The sequence below is a fragment of the Doryrhamphus excisus genome, chromosome 17, assembly GCF_030265055.1.
Source record: "Doryrhamphus excisus isolate RoL2022-K1 chromosome 17, RoL_Dexc_1.0, whole genome shotgun sequence".
NCBI lineage: Eukaryota > Metazoa > Chordata > Actinopteri > Syngnathiformes > Syngnathidae > Doryrhamphus > Doryrhamphus excisus.
Window position 1 is genome coordinate 552775 of NC_080482.1, and position 21211 is coordinate 573985.

The 21211-nt window shown below is 43.3% G+C and overlaps 1 protein-coding gene across 1 annotated transcript; it reads right to left on the reverse strand.

Moving 5' to 3' along the window:
• Positions 1 to 2396: 2396 nt before the first annotated feature.
• On the reverse strand, positions 2397 to 13035 carry LOC131105303 (lysophosphatidylcholine acyltransferase 1). The gene is made up of 14 exons (XM_058053289.1): positions 12586 to 13035; positions 10432 to 10571; positions 9925 to 10139; positions 8976 to 9088; positions 8660 to 8720; positions 8392 to 8450; positions 8242 to 8276; positions 7791 to 7845; positions 7307 to 7389; positions 6798 to 6923; positions 6428 to 6581; positions 6198 to 6296; positions 5418 to 5559; positions 2397 to 5282 (listed from the first exon to the last, which is right to left on the reverse strand). The coding sequence occupies exons 1-14, from the start codon at positions 12706 to 12708 to the stop codon at positions 5053 to 5055; spliced, it is 1635 nt and encodes a 544-aa protein (XP_057909272.1). The 5' UTR covers positions 12709 to 13035; the 3' UTR covers positions 2397 to 5052.
• Between the last annotated feature and the right edge of the window lie 8176 nt (positions 13036 to 21211).

Genomic DNA, 21211 nt, shown 5'->3' on the forward strand with positions numbered 1-21211 from the left:
GGCGATCACTTTTTCACACAGGGACATGGATGTTTATCCTCACGAGGGTCACGGGGGTGCTGGAGCTTATCCCAGCTGTCTTGGGGAGAGGCGGGGTCCACCCTGGACTGGTGGCCAGCCAATCCCAGGGCACATATAGACAAACAACCATTCACACTCACATTCATACCTATGGACAATTTGGAGTGGCCAATCAAGCTAACATGTTTTTGGACAGCTGGGATAGGCTCCAGCACCCCTGCGACCGTCGTGAGGATAAGCGGTAGAAAAGGAATGAATGAATGAATGAATGAATGAATGAATGAACGAACGAACGAATGAATGAATGAATGAATGAACGAATGAATGTCAGCACCAACAACTACGGCGGCTAATAAGCCATCAACATATCCAACGTAGAAGCGCCGCTTCAGATTCCAAGTTGTGCCACCTCATTGTCACCCATTTGGGGTTAAACCATAACGAGCCATGGGAGCAAATAACACAATCAGCCAGCTCCCCACGTACGTTTATGATTTATGATTTTCATGTTCAGGCTGTTTGCAGGCCGATCGTAATGATCAATCAGCTCCTAAATGGCCACCAAAGCGCCGTAAAATGGAATCATCCATCAGGACTCCAGCCTCATATCAGAAATCATTGGTCAGAGTAATCCGTGCTGGATGGATGAGTTTGTCCCCCGACAGCGAGGTGACAATAATCGAGTGCCTTGTTTTCATAAATGCAACACCTGTGACCCACAGGGAGCGACTGAGACGAGGATATTTTTTTCTGGGATGAAATAACACCACATAAAAATGTTTTGTTTGTGTCCGTGTAAGAAAAAGCCCTTTCAAGACATTAAAATGATCATTAAAAGTAAAAACGCTAAACAACGTGCTTATTATAGGCTCACTTTACGCGGGATTCAAATTCCAAATTCACTACTGTATTCTGAGTAGAGTGTTCATCAAATAACCGCTAGAGGGAGACATTCCACAAAGGGTTTCCAGAGAGCGGTGGTACCCCAACCTTTTACTGTCACGTACCCCTTCAGATATTGGACCTGGAACAATGGAACCCTACAAAACACAATAATACAACAACATAAATTATTGGTTCAGTCATTGTACAACTATTTCCGGTCAAAAATGTGTATTTTGCGTGGTGACAAGAACAACAAGAACAAGATCACGTGATTTGGGCTACCAAGTGCCTGTGACTGCGGTGGCAACTTCCGGTACAGACCCCCGCAGGGCACACACAAGCCGTGTGTGATTCGGGGTCTGCACCCCACCAGGCCGGTAGCCTACCCAGTCTACCAAGGCCGGACTTTAGGAGGCCCCTCCTCCAGCCGGTCTCGCCTTCCTGACACTTCCTGGTTGGGTCACGTGGTCTCAGGCTTACCCTGCCGTCCTCTGCCTTCAATCGTTACAGCAAAATAACAAAGTTATTAGTTAGGAGACGTTATCCGACACAGATTTAGCTAAAGCTGATATATTAAACAGTAGTAATATTCGTAGCTCCTTTATTTAGTTCTTACTTTTTGGCTACTTGGTTCATTTCTACACTTATCAGCAGCAACACAGACGTTTTAGGTTTTACATTCATAAAAGTTAACACAATTTGACAATAAATCATGTAGGGGATGTACATCAATAATGACGTCATCCTGTTATGTTCATAATATGAAGTGTTTTTATAACGGTATTAAGATCAAAGTCAAATCTTTCCACGTTGTGATTTTAATTTTAAAAGCTGCCTACATCGAACTCTACTTACCCACATTAATGTATAAGATTTACAAACACATCAATACTTCATCAATAGTTGATTTTTTTTAGGCTAGGATGTTGGGATATGATGGTTGGTTGGAATGCAGACTTCTTCTCAATGGGAGAATGACGTCATGACAGCCTTAGCGCAGCAAGATGACGTCATGACAGCCTTAGCGCAGCAAGATGACGTCCTGCAGCCTACAAATGCGCACTTGTAGGATGCAGCCCCCGGATTCAGACAACCATAGGGACAACCATTCCCACCCACATTCATTCACAATTAAAGTTCATTATTTCGGAATGATTATTTGGAACAATTGAGTGAAATATTTTTTAAAGCATGTGAATTTGGAAGTGTCAAGGGACAACTGTCCTTCAGTTTTTTGATATTCAGTATATCGTAATATTCAGGAGTTCCTCCAATCCTGATTGGGCGTTGCTCACAGCCTTTTGCCCTCAAGACCTGCACACCCACACAAAGCCAAGCAATCTCTGTAAGCCATGTTTAGACATTCTGTGTACAACATAATGTACGCACAAACTCACATGAAGATGAATATTACCATTGCTCCCATCAAACACACCAGCCACACCAGCACCCCCCCCCCACACACACACAATGAAACCCGCCATTAGCTTTTGTTTTTAATGAAATCCAAGAGTCACATGAGCAAGTTACATCATGGCAGTCCTTAAGAGACAAAGTGAAAGTATCTCGTCATAATGACTCCTCCAAATGCACTGCTAAAATAAACATGTTGCGTATTGACAAAGAGTTGGAAGTCAAGCTACAAAGGAAACAGACGACACGCAGTGAGCCATCAGAAAGACAATCGCTCTGGGAAGAGTACACAACATCTTTCTTCTTAGGCTCAATGCTGGACAAACAGTGTTAAGCAGGCAGCATAAATACACCCCCCCCCCAGTAAGGACATTTGCAGGTGTAAATACAGACATAAGCTACATCTTGAACTTGATCAGCCAAGCTTTCCAAGTATGGAATCCCACACAAGCAGAGGGAGGATTTAATACCGGACGATTCCAAAGCTTGCCACAACCTGAATGGGATTCTTTACATTAACATGGGAACGGTCCAATGAAAAAGGCGTGTACATGTAATACATTTCCACTCTGCGGTGCAAGCCCTTTCTACTCATTTATATGGCGAGCTTGCCGAGCCATTGGTTTTCATGCTGTGAGTCTTCAACAATCCATGACAAAGCAGTAAAACTCCATCCAGCCTATTGTGACTGCCGAATCCTAATCCTACGACTGTAGCATATCCAAGTATTCCTAATCAAGAGGAAAACTACATTAACATGCTTCATTACGCGACCTCTCTTTATAAAAGAAAGAAAACTAAAGTGCAAGGACAATGACACATTTGAGGCAGCATAGCATTGTGATTCAGTATGACGTATATCTACGTAGATATACATCATAAATGTGATGCGGCCTGTCATGCGATGCCGATGTCATCTCGAGGCCTGTCACACTCATGTTTGCTTAGCTCAGCATGTCTGCCCTAAATTAAATACACGAAACCTGGTCAAGAAACAGAAAAGAAAATGTCATTTTGCTTGAGTAGCTCGTGATTGTGACAAGATTGTCGATACATTCGCTTAAGCACAAAAATGATATCGATTCAAGGCTATCGGTTTCCCTACAAAGTCTGCATTTCGTTTCCAAGCAGGCATAGCAATAATTGAACCCCGTGGTGGAGAAATACAGCACTTAATGCCAGGATCATATCAAGAAAGAAAAGAAATGAAAAGGGAATGTGGCTCAGTTTTCCCCACCAGCAATACAATCTGTAGAGATCGCAGATATTTGTAACGGCAGTGAAAATAATAAAAAAGTCATATATGTATATCAAAAATTCACAAAATGTCCTGCATTTGGAATATTCAAAATACATATTAGAACTCTTGAGAAGTATTTGATTAGAGGAGGCTTAAAAAAGTGAAAGCCAGAAGAGGAATACATGCAAACACGACATTAAATCAAACAGTGGAAGAGACTAAAAAAAGCCCAACGTACATTTCTGGAGGAAACAACCCATCCAAGGTTCATCTGTTCAGATTGGTGCGAGTTTCCCTTTTACAATTTCAATCGACATACAAACAAATGAGAAAATAAAATGAGCTTTCATTTTTGGGCAGTGAAATAAATATTTACTTCTGACTGGTCCAGGGTTGCATGTGGTGGACCGAGGTTCATACAAAAATAGGACTTAGCTTCATCTTTATATGCTGTGGACTGAATTGGAATGATTGAAAAGTACGGCGATGTAAGGCAGAAAGAGAACTAGGTATGACATGTCCTTTATAAAACGCGTCTCAGCCAGCAAAACAAATGTGCTTTCAAATGCCACACCTACACTTCCCTTTAAAGCCATGACACCGCTGACTGAAAGGAACGCTGCAGGTAGAGGGGGCGACATCTCGTCACCAAACACGTTTTTGGTCCACGTTGTGTCATCACAGCATAAAAAGACACTTGAATGAGTGAAAGAATGTCTTACCGTAACCAAAAAAAGACATGCACACAACCAGTCAAAAATGATGACATCATACTTGTCATATTTGTTTTGCTGAACCCTGAGCTAAATGAAAAATATTGTATAAATATACGTATGTATAGAACAAGCTCATAGCAAAAAACGGAGTGACCTGAGTTCACCTCAAACGTGGCTCGATGCAGTAAATTGCTTGAAGTGATCCAACAGTCGTCACTGGTCAACTCAGGTGTCTGTCGTTGGGTAAATACAGCTATGCCTCCATACTGCCCGAACACACTGCACTCGCTATTCGAAAGGCGGCTACTTCAAAAACAGAAAGAAAAGACAAAACAGCAAAGAGGTAAGAAAAAACTAACGTCCCCTGCTTTTGTTCCTTTCATTGTCAAGGCGTGATTTCAACCTGCTAGAAACATGCACGGCCTACCTAAATTGCCACAAGAAAAACATGGGACAACAATTGCCCTGTGACTAGAATAAGTGCCCTTCAAGTATTTACGCATCGTGTCCGAAGCAGCCAACGTTGGCCTTGTGACAACCCTTGCTACAGAAAAGAAAAGAAAGTCATGTCAAAGAAGCCTCCGAAGCCGCCATCATGCACAGCCCCATCAAAGTAACATGTCAACATAAGACTAGGAAAATGGTAAACTTCTGAATTGTAGTTACTGAGATGTAGTCCCATACAGTCCAAAAATGCAACTACTACCAAGTATGCGTCACACAACAACCTCTCACCCGGAGAGATGTTTACCCGCCCGTCCTCCACACTTCACTCTTTCAGTTGTGTTTCTTTAGCCGTCCATCTGCTGTGCTGTCACGGTCCTTGGGACTGAAGTCAGGGCATATACCATTCGTTATTTTGGTGTCGGCGGTGGCGTGCACACCGTGGGAGGACAGTCTTGGCTTGGCGTGATGTTGACAGGTACCAGTGTGGAGGCCAGGATTTTCTGTGTATAGGTACTCCTCTGCAAAGTCAATGTGCTCCTCCACAAACCTCCTGAAATTCTCTGCAGACACCAGGAGAGGGCGCCAAAAGCAAAGGAGCAGAGCACAAAATGTCATTTCTTTCAGTGGCTGTAGAGTGTTAAGTATTCAATTGTTATTCAGGTACTGTATTTTTGCAGGACTGTTACAGTTCTTACCATATGTGACCTTCCCTGTGTCTTCACTGTCAATGGCGGCAAAGAGTTGGGTTACACCGAGGTCACTCACTCCCAAAGCCGTCTGCAGAATAACTGCCAATTCCGTCTCTGTGATAGCACCGTCCTCCTCTGCCTCAAACATCTGAAAAATAAAATCAGTGTATATACACACCACTCCACTGCTTCATTCCACTGATTCAGGCTACTTCACGCAACAGGAGTTCAGTTTCAACGGGGAGCTGTTATGCTTTTCCACTTTTCTGACCTACAAATGTTGGATTCTCGTGTTGAACAATGCCAAAGTTTCAGATAATTAGGTTTGTGCAATTGAAAGTCAGCCCTGAAAGAAATTTGGGATGGCTCTGATCACTAGGTTTCAGAGAGTTTTTTTCTTCTTATATGGGCATGCCCAGGGACAAGCTGAGAGCTTGGAAATAGAGCTGGAATAGGTGCAGAATATCTAGACAGTTTTCTGTGCGGCTTATGGTGTTTAGCTGCTTTATAGGAGTCTCCCCAAACAATTGACACATCGCTCAAACCTTCGCTATAATGACTGTAAGGCGTACACCGCTATGTTTGTGTATTATGTATTACTCAATGACATCACACATGGAAATGGGGCTGAACTGCCAGAACTAGTTTGTCATGGCTGGCACTGGGAACTACAAATGTTAGTTTTGCTCATTTACCGTTAACACACACACACACACACACACACACACACACACACACGCTGTTCACGGTGTATACAGACCCTTTAAATGTGAAAACAGGACTTACCTTGAAGGCCAGTTTCATTGTTTCCAGAGTGTTGGCAGGTCTGCATACAACAGATAAGGCTATCACATATTCTCTGACATCCATGCGGTTTTCTTCGTGCTGGAATGGAAAAGTGAGGTTGGTATAGAAGATGAACATGCTAGCGATGGCCGTGTCCATCCCTGTATTCATACGCTAAGTGCCACAAATGGACTTTATAGGATGAAGAGCCCAAGACAGTAAATGCTGACCTGGTCAAAAAGGGCAAACGTGTCTTGTAGCATGTCGGAGACGGGCACGTCCAAGAACTCAGCAAAGTCATCCAAGCACAGCTTCCGTCCCTCCAGCTTCCTGGAACGGTTCCCATACTCTTGCAACACCTTCTCAGTGTTTTTGGGTTTAAGCCTGTGATGGTATGTACAGCTCAATCAATAATGGACACCATTCAGAAGAGAATGACCATGGGTCAGTTTCTATGTGACTTCCTACAACCTTTTATATCTTTGTAAAGTGGATTCATTCCAGTATTGCTTCCAATGTAATGGCTCACTGCTTTTCCAGGGCCATGGACACAGTGTGTTTGTACGTCCATGGAATAACTTCATAACTGGAATAACTTACCCCAGTCTCCTGACAAGTTTAGCAAACTCCAACAGGCAGGTGTCAACTGGGAGTCTCAACTGGCCTTCAGCCATGGCAAGCTGGCAGTCCTCAAACGAATAGTCCGTGATGGGCACTCCTAAGGCTCTGGGCAAAGTCAAGACAACAGCAGATCGCCATTATTGTGGAAATATAGACGGCCACACAAGTGAGTACGCCTCACAGTGAACATATCCAGATGACCAGTGTTGATATTTAGCGTGAGCACGCCTTTTGTCTAGCTTGTCTTAATCCATCAGAGCTGGTGCATGTTAAGACACAGTTGGGTTCGAGTTCAGAGTCAGACATACCCGGCCACTCCATCAGGCACTTTATCATATTGGGAGTGTTTGGGATTATTATTAAATATGCAGTGGAGAGGGATCACACCATACTTCACAGTACATGTTGGACGCAGGCTTCCTTTGATGAATGAACCTTCCTTACCCTTATTAATATCAATAAAATGATAGACGATGAATAAAACTTACCTGGCCATGACACGCCTCACATTGATGGCAAAGAGGGCAGGGTTTCTTTTCTCCTCTTCAGAGGGTGTATAAATTGGAAGGAACTGCAGAAAGAGATTGCTTAATAAAGGACTGGGATAAATCCAAAGGACATATCCAAAACTAGGCCTGTATATACAGAAGAGTGGATATTGAATTTACTCACTTGATGGATTACAAACGAGGACAGAAGAAAAATGACAGCAATGTGTGAAGTGCATACAGTACCTCATAAAGTGAGTACACCATTTATTTTAAGTGTATACTTTCATGGAATAACAGTCATCCATTAACATCCATTTTCTATACTACTTATCCTCACAAGGGCCGCGGGCATGCTGGAGCCTATCCCAGCTGTCTTTGACAATAGAATAAAATATCTGAAAATATCTCAAATGTGAGGGGTGTACTCACTTGTGGGGTAGTCTATATGCAAACGGTATTGGCACAATATTTGCACACTTACCTCAATTTCAAACTCATTGTGTAGCTGGCAGAGTGTCAGCCACAAGATCTCAAACCTGGAGAACAAAAATGTAAAAAAAAAGAATGAATACACGACATTAGCTTGAGAGATGGTGGGGCAAAAAGCCTCCGACTATAATGACATAATGTTTGACAATGTTCAACAATATTCTACTGTTCATAAAAGTGGTGTCACTCATAGCTATTGTCAACAACCCACTGTTATAATCCTTTACAATAATAAAGCTCACTATTTCATGGTTCGTGGTTCCATGGCAACCACACTTTGAACACCCTGAGGCACGGCAGATGCAATACAGCTTTTCTCCAAATGAGAAATCTTGTCACGTTTTAAATCACCCCAACCTCATCACAACAAAAAACGATTCATACTTTGTTACTTATATGCACATTTGCAGTAATGTTACTGTACATGAAGAAAAAATACTTACGCTCCAGGTCCTTGCCAAGTCCATGTGATTGTATCCTGTACAAGACAAAATAGAAACACATCATCGGCCATTTCAAGCAGATTTTCAACATTTTTCCTTTTTCCTATTCTTAATTGCAACATACTGATACTGAGATGTAAAGAATCGTACCAATTTGTTGGGGTACCGCATGACAACAGGCTGTACTGGCACAGCTGGGATGAATGCCCCTAAGAGACAACAGACAACACGATTTGGTGTTAGCCCCAAGAGTGATAACTCAACAACCAATTGAGACGGCCATCCACACCACGATTGACTTTTAGTGCCCAATTATGCTTACATGGACATATCTACAACCACAACGTTTTGAAAGTGGAGAGAGGAAACAAAACAAAGGTAAAGAAGACAAACAATGACCAAATAAGGAAGAGTTTACCTGGCTTGAAAGTGATTAGGCAGGATCTATTAGTGCATGTTCCCTCCGGAAAAATCATGATCTGAATCAAAGAATGGACACCAAGACAGGGTGTGTAAATTGTTACATATGCAACGACTACGATGATTATATCATTATATATATCAGCAAGGGTGGAATACACTACTACTTACAGCTATAGTTCTAGGGGCTACGGTTTATGGAGATGGGAATGTTGATTCTCCATTGCAGGATTTTACCGTACGAATGTTCACTTTAAACTACTTTCCATCATCATTCAAACTCCAAAGTGTTTTTGATCATGTGATCAATTTACCTGAGGCCATTCACCTCCAGAGTGGGCTCTCCGCTTGATCTCTTCCACAGTCTTTTTTCTTGAATTCTGGTCTGATCGTGATACAAATACTGGCCTGATGTACTTTATCAAAGCTAAAAAAAAAAGACAGACCACAATTACAAAAGGCAGGCTTCCACTCCAAATCCCACTGACCGAAAAAAGCGATGAGATGTGTTAAAATGCAGTTCTTAAGTGTTCTTAAGATTGAAGTAAACGGTCTTCAGAAAGTGCTGATTGATGTGGTTGGTGAATAAGACTGAATCTATATTCAAATCTGCCACCTGTCTCTGTGTTAATATCATTTGCACACTTTGAACAAGAAAACACATCAAGGAACATTTTGAGGGCGACCACAATGAATCGGCGTAGAAGAACAATTAGAATTTGCACGGTGTGTAATAATAATTCATATCCCGCTTTGAGGTCCAAACATAGTTGACCCACATAAGGGGAACAGTTTTATAATAGCCATACGTCGGGTAGCATAGGACAAGTGTGGAAACGCGGAAGTAGCCAACAATGAACCCAACAGTGAGCTGATGGAAAGGGATTAGAACTCGAACTACAAGCCGGAGAGACACTCCATACGTCACTGAGGCTGATCAGGTCTTAATGCCTATTCTGGATTCAACGTGTTGATCTCTGCAATGGTGCCTGGTGCTTCCCACAAATCTCATGGCAACGTTAAACAGACATCTACATTCTAACGCGAATGAAGGCTTAGGAATTGAGTGTTCTACACGATGTCCACACATTGCCAGGTGTCCTATGCTGACATATGCTCAAACGTCTATGGCTTCTTTCTGGTATATGTCTCACTTTGCATGATCTTTTACACTGTATTGGCGTGTCTGTACAAAGATGATGTATGTAATGTTTATATTTAAAAAAAAAAAAAAAAGCATATTTTTGTGGAATCGTTACTCACTGCCCCACAGGGGTATATCCTTGCTCTCAGCTTTCATGACAATGGAGGCCATTGTCATGGTGACTGGGATGGCATCAAAATAAGAAGAGTGGGGTGCCAGGGTGATAATGGGTGCTTCGGCAGGCAATGCCCTTCTCCCTTTTACAGTCATCCAATGGAAACCACCCGCAAACCACATGACCCGCATGATGATCTTCAGAATGATGTCGACCAATCTGAAAATGAGGATTAGATGTGAGTGCCTCATTTATATGATATGTGAAAGAGTTATGCAATTGGCCAACATTAAAATGTCAAAAGAAAGCATTTTGCAGATCATAAGTGAAGAGTCAGACTAAATATAATTCAAATTAAAATGGAGTGCGTGCGTAACTCATGTAGTATTTATATCCGATTTGTCAATGATGAAAGTTCTTACAGTGCCAATAATGACGTGCTGTAACCCGCTCTTAACAGAACATAAATAGAACTTTAACTTCACACATGCACACTCAGCAGGGCACGCACCTCCTCCAGAGGCACTGGGGTTCCACGGTTGTTTCGGAGCGTCCCACTGAGGCCAGGAAGGCAAAAGGCCAAGCCAGCAGCATCATGAATGCGGCCAGGAGTAGACGGATGGGGAATAGTGTGACTGTCATTACTGCTATCTGTAAACGAGGAGAGGAAATATGTGGGTTATTGAAACACATCCAATTCAATTCATTTGATCCATTAGTAGTCTGACTGCTGAAATCCACTTCAGGGCCAACAAAATGGTCCCGGAAAGTCGGAAACACAGGCAAAGAGGAGGACCTGTCTGTCGGCTGTGTGTCAGCGTTTTTGTTAAAGTCTGAAAAAGACGAAGCTGAGTGAAAACCGTCATGATGCATTTGAAGCGTCAACACCTGGGAAGCTCCCACGGCATGGTGAAAGGTCATGAGCTGGAGCTGAAAAGAGCCAGTCCCTTCTGGCGGTGAGTAATACCGGGCTGAAACGCTTCGTTGTGGACATCAAACATTATGCCTAGCTGCCATTACATGGACCATAGAACTGTACATCATATGCATACAGAATTGGTAGTGTTCAAAGCGTGTGGAAAAAAGTAGCATCTTATAGCTTGGAAAGGACTGCACCGCAATGCTTATCTTCTGTCAATATTTGTCTTGATAGCACCCAGCACTGGGGGAACTCTATCTTACTGATAGGAACAGATAAGACACTTCTAATCTGACAGCATTGCCAAAGTCAAAACAATTTATCGGTTTCAAGTTTTTGTTTGTAGACCAAACAGTGTCAGCTACTTTTTATGTTAGTTATATATAGGCTTGTCACAATAACCCATTATACTGGTTGGTAATTCAATTATTGCTGATAAACTCCTCCCAGTCTGTGTGGAAGTGGTACATTTTTGGCTTCCGTCCTTCTTCCCCACGCCATTTGAAACATTTTCCCGAGTTAACAATCAATAAGGCCGACTAGTTAGCTAGGTAGCATGCTATGTCTAAAGCAGCGGCCGTCTCGTGTCCCTGCAGTGATTCTGTAGTTTACCTGACGCTTACGTGAATACCAACAGAGAGTGACAGCCATGTACACCGGTTAGTTTACTCAGGCCAAAAAATCTACCCCAATTTCTATGCAGTAGAATTTGTAATAGTGAAAATATAGACATTTCCGCCTATAGTCTGTTGTTCTAAACCTACTGGTAACTTATGCTGGCCGTTATGGTGGTGTCTATTGAATGGTTTCAAACATAAGGCCAAAAAGCACTTCAAAACTGGAACCTCACATCGTTGAATGACATTACAGCAATTCATAACCAACACATAGTTGGGCTGACCAATGACTCGGGACTGGGATGTCTGCTCAGACAAACATTCCCTATGTATGGAAATATCAGGCTATTTTTGCATCTGTATTATAGTACTGACAGTCATAAGCGATACAAATGTTGACATTGTACGAGTGGCTAGCTAAAGTTCTTTCTTAAGCAATAGAAATCAAATACAACTTGTGGCTGAAAAATAGCTTTTAACTTTAAAAAGTGGAAGTGAACAGTATCAGTAACAGGAAGAGTCATGCTGGTCTTTTCCAGGTGATTTGTGAAAGCAGCAAGTGTCTGACATGCAGACCGCTAGGCTAGGTGGAGAAGCAGACAGCTGTCAGTCATCCCGACTATACACGTGTTGGATGGGGTGCACCCAAATAGCACCGTGGGCCAGGAAAGCACATTGTGTGAGCGAACATGACACGCATGCGTGACCGAGACACCCAACCGTGTTTTCAATGATAATACCTGAACCGGAGCAACAAGCTAGGCCCACCGTGGAGGGACGGTCAAGCTATTTTAAAGTGTAACGTCATTTCATGCGTGACGGTTGCGTGAAGAGGCTAATGTAGCTTTTATTTAGCCACCTCTGCGTGGCACCGAGCAGGCACAGGTCTGGTGTGCCGTGTTCATCTAATCATCTAAACATCTAAACATGGAGGCGTCCGGCCAAGAAGAGGCAGGGTAAAGAATGCAACATGTATTTAGCTAAAGTTAGCACACTGGCTAACACGCACACAGCTGATTAGGATCCACGCACCGAGAATGACATACCGCTTTTAATGACGCCGACAGCATCGCCGGACTATTTAAAAGGAACAGCCAAAGCAGGACATGAACTTAAGCCAAATGTTTACCTTCGCCTTTTCCATGGGGGTGAATTTCAAAACGTGTACAAATGGGTTTCTGAACGGAGGCGCTTGGTCCATTTTCTTCCCATCTCCCTCCATCGCACATCGTCTGTGAGTCGGTAACTTCATCCCGATAACAAATACTGCTCCACTTGACTTAAAAATCACTACAAAAGGGGGGTTCTCCGGGGGGGGACGCAGTTGCACCCCGATCTGTATGTTGCACAGTGGCTAATTACGATGGCAGTGCGGGGTTATTAACGCTACCTGCCTTTCTTGGACACCATGGAGGGATAATGGTTAGCTACGGGATTAGCCGGGGTTATTTACGGGGTGATTTCAAGTAGCCGTTTATCTTGACGCAGGGCGCCTTCCTCCGCCGTGCGCTTCCTCCAAGCGGTCCGTTAGCTCAAGATGCTAACGGCGCCACGATCCCGCTGGCTTCTTGGGGCGCATGCGTACAAGCGTCCTCAAGGCTTGAAGCAGAGTGACTTATTTGGCACAGTTACACGCGTGTAAATGGCAAATAAAACACATTCATTGTTGCATGTATGTTGTATTTATCCATATTAAATATTGATCGCCGCAAACTTAATGGAAAACCATTGACATTCACCCTAAGTATTAATAAGCTTTTCCATTCCTTCTGATTTGACCTTCAGTACTGAAGTTTTAAAACACCCTGAACCAGAAGGCCCCTCATCCTGCACCCTGCAGGACCCTCTGGTATGTGCCTACTTCAGGGTTGTTCAACTGGCAGGTGGGGGGCCCTTTTCAGCTCACACCTCACTTTTTATTCGCTCCTGGCATATTTGATACTTCACTATGATACTACACTATTTAGAGGTGGGTGGTATTGATCCTATATCCATGTTGGTGGCCAAAGTACGGCACAGGAACCATTTGTAGCACACAGGTATTTTTACTGGCACATTCAGAAAATAGAATTTAACATGAAAACTAAAAAAACAACAACAAAAGCTGCAGTCCGAGTTTAGTTAGAATGTTAAGAGAACAAAGCCAGCGCGGATTAAGTCATTCATACAAGAAGAACATTTTCAAGAATGTGAAGTCGTTGGAAAATGTAAAAAAAAACAAAAAAAAAACAAAAAAAACCCAGCAGAATTAATGCTGTAATTTTAGGAGAATAAAGTCAGAAGAAAGTCATAATTTTACGAGACCAAACTTGCAGAATTATGAAGAAAAATAGTATACAGTCGCATAAAGTGGAAATATTTATTATTATTATTTATTTTAATAATACAATATGATGAGAAACAAACAAAATAAAATAAATTTGTGATTTATGGACGATTAGGTTGGATCAAAAATTGTAAATATCAGGGAAATTAAGTCATATTATGAAAATTTAAAAAAGTACAAGATACAAGAGTCAATAACTGCTGATTAGATGCTCTTCATAACTGATCATGTGCTGCCATCTAGTGGCGAAAGTCTCACATTACATACTGTATGAATGGCGGAAGCGCGCCCTCTTGTGGACGTTGTCATTTTACAAATACAGAACATGTATCTATTTATACTAAAACAGCACAGTACTTAATTATTTGCACAGTATAATCAGCAACTCGTAAAGAAAAGGCCCTGTGTGACCAACTGACTTCATCGAGGAAGCTGTTCAATCAATGTTTTCTCTCTATCATGTTTTTAAAAGAGCTTTAGTAATGGCGGGTCTGGAGCAACACAACACACACAGAGACTTCCTACCACTTCCTGCTTTCCTTTCTGTGGCGCCAAGTCAGAGTCCCCTGTAGGCTGACCGTGTCAGGTCGTGACATTTACATTTGACGGGGATCACATCAGATGTGGTTCATGCTAAGGTGGATGGAAGGAGAGGAAAAGGAAATATTGCTGAAAAGCTTACCCCCCCCCCCCCCCCCCCCCCCCACCCCCAATCCCAGAGCTGAGGTGCTTAAATTAAAAAGGAAGAAATGCAATTTAAAGACATGGGGTAAACAATCAGAAAACACTTGTTTCTGGGGGAGACACAATTTCCTGGTGCCTTGTCCAATTTCTTCTGGCCTGGGGGGCTGGCGCCCGCTTTAACACCTGCTTCTACGCCGCTGATTAAAATTGTATTGCCAGTGTTGAATCAATCCATATGACATTTTGGAAATACACGGGTGTCAGGACATTTTATACATGCAGTGTTTTCTCTTGATTGTTTTCATTTGGTAACAGAAGGCGGCCACTCACGCTGTGCTGCAACTATGCCTTCCAACTATTTGGGGGGGGGGGGGGTCAATATCCTAGACAAGTTGAAATATGTCGCTATCATTGTTGTATAGTGTTTACATTTAAGGTGTATGTAACGCTTACTGACAGGCTATAATAGCATAATTAGCGTTGTTTGAGGTGGTTTTAAAATCAGACATCCTGTTTCTTTCTATCTGAAATGTCAGAAAAGAACAGATGTCGCCGCCGTCGATGCGAAGGACTAACGAAGCACTGATCCAAGATCAGTGTCTGTCGGAACAGAGTGGAGAAGGCAGAAGCGAGGAACTGAAAGATCGATGAAAGCCAAATGTAAGGTCAGCGTATGAGTAGCCACGGTTGTGACAAAGAAAGCGCGGACAGGAAGTGAAACCGTGAGTGGACGTCCAAAACTATTAAACCCGGATCACCCCTCGGGCGAACATCTGAGGCTGGCTGACAGACCGAAGGAGCGTTGTTTGCTTCACGCCGCCCCGATGTTTTACTAGCGCCCGCGCCCGTGTCAATCAATGGCCACCGTGTTCCAAAACATATTCAACACAGAGAAAACACTTTGGCTTGAGGAAATGGATTGGGCGCATGATTGACAGGCGACTCTGTGGATGTGTCAATCAACTAAAGCCCTTTGTTTTGCTTCCCAAGCCTTTAAGTCAAAGAAGTTGATTTTTGTCCTTTTTTGCTCTGTAAATGAAATGGAACGGTGTATGTATGGGGGGGGGGGGGGGGGGGGGGGGGGGGGGCTTTCATTGTCTTGCTCAAAGGCAATCGGCAGGGTCAGACAGAAGGTGTTGTTCAACCTCCTAGCGCCTTTTGTAGTCCTGGTGCTCGTTAGTGCTAGAATATAATCATGCTAATAATAATAATAATAATTCTACCATTTTCACACGGATATTTGACACCTTTTGGTTGGAATCAAACCCAAACGGTTTGGCTCGTTTTCCTTTTTTTCTCCTCTCCTCATCCTTTCTTCTCGTCCAGGTGCCTCGCAATCTTCCAGCGGACACAGGAATCCGTGAGCCGTGTACACCCACGCTCCTTTGAAAGAGGAAGCCTCTTGGCGGATCAGGTTTGGAAAGCACCGTCCGTCGTCCGAGGAAGATGAAGGCTCTCGGGCTTGGAGAGCTGCTTCTGTAACCAAAGCCATGTCGGGCAGGACAGCGCCAGTTGTAAGACAAGAAAGATCTTTGTGGCAAACACAAGTGCTTGGCTGTCCTCCCGCATGCCCGTCTCTCAGCACTGCTTTGCCGGACTTGGACACCCGTACAACCGTACGGGCCAGCAGACCTACAAAGGCAGGGATTATCAAGACCTGGGTTGTCACTTTCTTCACGGGTCCTGCTGGTCCTCCTCTTTGATGGGATGCTTCATGCTAACGCACGTGCCACCCTCTGGAGTGGTGAGGCCAATGTCAGCCAATGTCAAATGTTAAAAAAATTAAAATTAAAATTAAAATTAAAATTAAAATTAAAATTAAAATTAAAATTAAAATTAAAATTAAAATTAAAATTAAAATTAAAATTAAAATTAAAATTAAAATTAAAATTAAAATTAAAATTAAAATAACCACCAAACATTCATGCACTTGGGCTGGAAGAAAGGTGGGTGGAGTGTCTTGCCGAGGGACACAAGGAGAGGGGATCGAACCGCCAACCTTCCGGTTTGCGGAAAACCTGCTCTGCCGCTTGAGCCAAGAACAAATTAACAAATACAGTCGACGTGATACGAGACAACAGTCGACAGTAAGACAGCAATACAAGTCATGATCGCGTGTCGCAGTAAATGTGTCCCCGCTGCGTGGAGGACATGACGGCGGGCTAGAGAGTTGACTTTTAGCTTGTTGTGTGTGACGCCTACAGCAGCAGCCCACGTTATTATTAGGATGTCGTGATAATCTTAGCTAAGTGCGATGCTTGCGTCTGGTCAATGCGGCTGAATGATAGCGGACAGGAAGACCATACGTTCTGTGGACACACAAACATACAAGATGTTACGCTATCATCCTGTGTGGAGTGTTAGTAGACAGAGCCAGGGATGCAAGGGTTAAAGGACTCAGCTGATCCGAGTTTTTGTGTGAATATCACAACTTTCTTTGTTGGAATGATTTCATTTCCTGGGAATTTTCTGAAGCAACGAGCCGGTGCCAGACTATCACCGTACGTCGACCTCTCAGCAAGCATCGCTCCGGTTCCTGCAGTATGGAACAAGACCGCCAACATCATAGTGCGGCAGGTGTTACGCTTCATAATTTAGTAGGAATAATCCATTATGCATATCATTTGGCTAAAATGCATCACACTAAAAGGGCCAGCCATCACTTCAACCCACATCTTTTACGTCAGAGTAACTTTCAGTTTGAAAAGAAGAAATGACACTTCCTGGTACGCCCGGACTCTCCGCCCGAAACGTACATGAAACGCAAACGCATACTTGGACGGGCTGCTAAATGCTGATATCACATTTCTTGTTTTCAATGAAATCCTGCTTGGAAGTTTTCCGAGGGGAAAATGTCCATCCGTGTGTGCGCATCCTTTGTTCCCATGTCCTTCTGTAGACGATGAAGCCTAACATGGAGACATCTATAATGTGCTGTCATCTGGGTAATCCCACCCGTCCCACCCGTCCTTTCTCAGGGCACCTGGTCCCGTGTCAGATGACGACATCTTTGCCACTTCTAATAACGACATGTGGGAAATTACAAACGTGGACCGGGAGTCTCTCTGCTCATGATATTACATTTTTCATAGTTTTGAAAGTAGTATTTATACATTTGCATTACAAAATTCTGAATATTGACTGCAAATGAACAATTGAAAACACCCACAGAATGTATAGTATATATTATTTTATATTTTATTTATATATTATATTTATATATATATATTTAGTTTGGTTTCCTTTTCACAGTGATAATGAAAAATATGAAAACCAAATTATTATATTGAAGTTAAACACTTCCATACACTCTTAGAAATAATACCATAATACCAGTACACATTGCTCATACTAAGCCAATGGACATGTTTCTTTGGTATACAATGATATACAGTATACAGTATACTCACTACTGCAGTACTAACAGTGATCAAATGAAGGCGCTCTCGTGATGCTTTTTGACCACTTGGGAAGACCACTGGTAGGAGCAAGGAACCTGCGTGTAGAAGCCTCCAAGCTACAGAATGTGTCCTGCTGCATCTGCGGTATGTTCTGCATGTAAACTACTGCACTATGATGTTCACGTCGTTGGGGAACATCATTCAGCGTGTCGTGGTTAGTTAGTACCAATTTCATTTCCATCACTCACAAGCACATTTTTCAAATATTATTGTTGTCATTATTTCATCATGATTATTCATGATTATTCAGATTTGTCACTTTTTCATTCATCAAACACACACACAGAAATCATTGTTATTGTTGTCCTGGTGCCCATAATACAATTCTAGGGTTGGGGTTCTATCAAGAGGGAACCGTATTCTGCCAACAGTTGTATACATCGGTGTATTTTGAAATTGCCCGGCCGCCACTTTAGCTGCACTAAAATCTTCTATAAACCCCCACCACGTAGTGCAGTTCCGAGACCATTAGCATGCAAAATAAACGAGATGAGGTTAACTGACAGGTCAATATCACCTGCGTCGCATTTAGAAAGTTTGTCAAAACTTTGTGGTCTGATTTACTGCAATCTGATTTAAATGCATGTTTTGTTTCTCTAGCTGTGGTTCCTTTTCATTTCCTGAACAAATGAATCTTAAATGCAAGTTGGACCTGTTTTGATGTTAAAAAGACATTTGTTTGGTTTGCTTGGTGAGCGCGGGCCACCACTTGGACCTTGTCCAATGGATGCCATCAACTCATACGAGCAATAACATCAGGAAAATCATTGAAATGAAAATCATTTAGGTCAACCTCAAGGACCCCCGACCTCCGGTCTAAGGATCAGAACTTTGGAAATGACCACTGAATTTGGACCGGTTTCTTCCCGGAACTTGATCAAGACCAGCATTCCAGACGGAACACAGTGGACACGTGTATCTCGTGGTCCAACATCCAAGTTACCGAGTGGATGAGTGTAGGTCTAATTCTCCACTCCAGCCGCTACCAGGCAGCCGACGTTGTGGTCACATCCTTTTTTCTCCTGTTGACCAGCTGACATGGTGTCGGGACCGCCACAGCACAATGCTCGACATTGGTCCTGCGGTCGGGAAAACCCCCAAAACAATGGCCCTGCACCGCCCATCAAACCCTTCCTTAAATCCCTCCTTTACCCCGCTTCCATTTGCCGTCATTCCGCCTTCTATCTGCAGGACTTACAAGTCTCGGCTGCGACATCGGGGATTTCATGTTGTCCGTTTCTCAAAGATTACACAAGGACACGAGACAAAGCGACACTTGGCTTGAGCGTTTATTGGCCTCCGTAAAGAGAGACAGATAGCAGAGAAGGAAAAAGGAAATACACATTTGATACATTTGGGTGCTGATGGTCCCACAGACAGGGAGACAAAATCCTAAAAGGAGGAAGTGGAGTGCATTTCTTTCTGGGTGTTTATCGCCAGACCAGGCCGGCATCTTATTTCCAGGAGGGGAAATGCTAATCATCAATCTCAGGCTGCATGCTACGTCTCTGTTTAATAGCTGATAGGGAGTCTCCACAGGCTGCTTTGCCTCTTTGTTTAAAATGACATATAATGGGACCGGCCCTTATCGGCGTCTCAGCGCCTCCTCCCTCTCCCCCGCTCCCTCGCCCTCGCCCTCGCTCCGGGATTGTGGAGCAATGAGAAAGAATACGGAAACGTGAGCCACGATTGATTTTGAGCCAGGGATAACTTCATCTATCAATTTAACATGACATGAATATGCAGCAGTGGGGGGGGGGGGGGGGGGGGGGGGGGGGGGGGGGCAGGCATGTTCAGCCCACAAGGACTAAAGCGTGGGACAAATACACAGGAAGAGTCGTATTTGCTATTAATTACAACTTCTGATAATCCTACTCTCATCTTTCAGGCAACTCTCGTCTTGTGGTATTTTCACAATGACAGTTAAGATGTCCTCCAGCCATATTTCATCGTTACAAATCATAGTTACACATAAACCTAACTCCGAAATATGTCATTTTTGATAATACAGGAAATGCCAACAAACACAGCAGAAGTTGTTGCTTCATCGAATCTACTCGGGTGCGTTTGAGGCGCCCTGGGAGCATCCCCATGACATTCCTCCCTCACCCTATCCCGATGATAAAATCCACGTTCACGTCTTCTACTTTGAGTTGCAAACTTAAAGTGAGAACTTGAAATCCCAAACAAATAATCTGGCAGGATATTTCCATTTCCTGGCCGTCATGTCCTTGGAGATTGGTCGTGTTAATGGCAGTTTCGGGTCAGCTGCTTGTCTGTCACATGATCAGGGAGGAAGAAAAACATTAACATGGAACACGGACCGGAGCAGATGAAAGCTCTCGGCCCGACTGTCAGCGCTCTGAGGTGATGAGAGATGTCATTACTTATTCATGAGCCCTAAATGCAGCGCGGGGGAGATGGGCATGGCCGACCACCAATCAAAGGGCTGAGTTATCTGCCAGCGTTGGCTGAGGCCGTTATTAGAAGAGCGATGGAAGCAATCCCACGACGTCGGCTGTGATGTTAACGTGATCCATTGGCCAGACAAAAAATAAACTTGGGGTCGTTCATAAGTTTTATTCATAATTGATGTGTGCCCTGTGATTGACAGGCCACGGACCGCTGGCCCAAGTCTGCTCAACAGTCCCTCGCTTCCCCGTGACCCCGAGCAGGACGAGCAGAAGTGAATTAATTCACACCACAGATGTTCACCAAATTAATCTGAATCAAATCCTGCCACTTTTTAATCTTTTGTGACACCTTCAAGTGTTCTCCATATGAAAACATGGAATGGATTTGATAACGAAGCTCTGAAGCAGTCGACAACATGGATTATTGTACAGGTATGCCTTAGGTTGGCCACAATAAAAGGCTCGATATGATAATCATGCTGTCTAATCAGCAAAGTTTGCCAGTTTCAGATCACGAGGTTTGGAATTGAGCCCTGAAAGAAGTTTGGGATGGCTCTGAACTCTTGGTTTCAGAGTTTTTTTCTAACACGGGCTCACTGTGATGTCACAGTGGGTCTTATATGGGCGTGCCCAGGTACAAGCTGTTAGCAATAAAAGTTGAGTGTGACCAATTACAGCTGGGGGCATGCCCGGAGGCGGAATAAAATAAAACCGAGCGTTCTGGAAATCCAAGGAAATAGAGCTGGAATGGGTGCAGATTCTGGAAGATCTGGAAAGCTTTATGTGCGGGTTAGCATATGTAGCTGCTTGAGGAGGCCACAACTCAATTCAAAGGGATGGAAATGACGTTTCTGTATGATTTATTTTCAA

Bases quoted from the DNA above. Each gene is read 5' to 3' on its own strand.
- LOC131105303 (XM_058053289.1), bottom strand. From the start codon at position 12,708: ATGAAGTTACCGACTCACAGACGATGTGCGATGGAGGGAGATGGGAAG. The intron at 8,451-8,659 runs GTAAACTCTTCC...GTTGTCTCTTAG, and splicing joins CCTAATCACTTTCAAGCCAG to GGGCATTCATCCCAGCTGTG. The intron at 6,582-6,797 runs GTAAGTTATTCC...ATACCATCACAG, and splicing joins AAACTTGTCAGGAGACTGGG to GCTTAAACCCAAAAACACTG.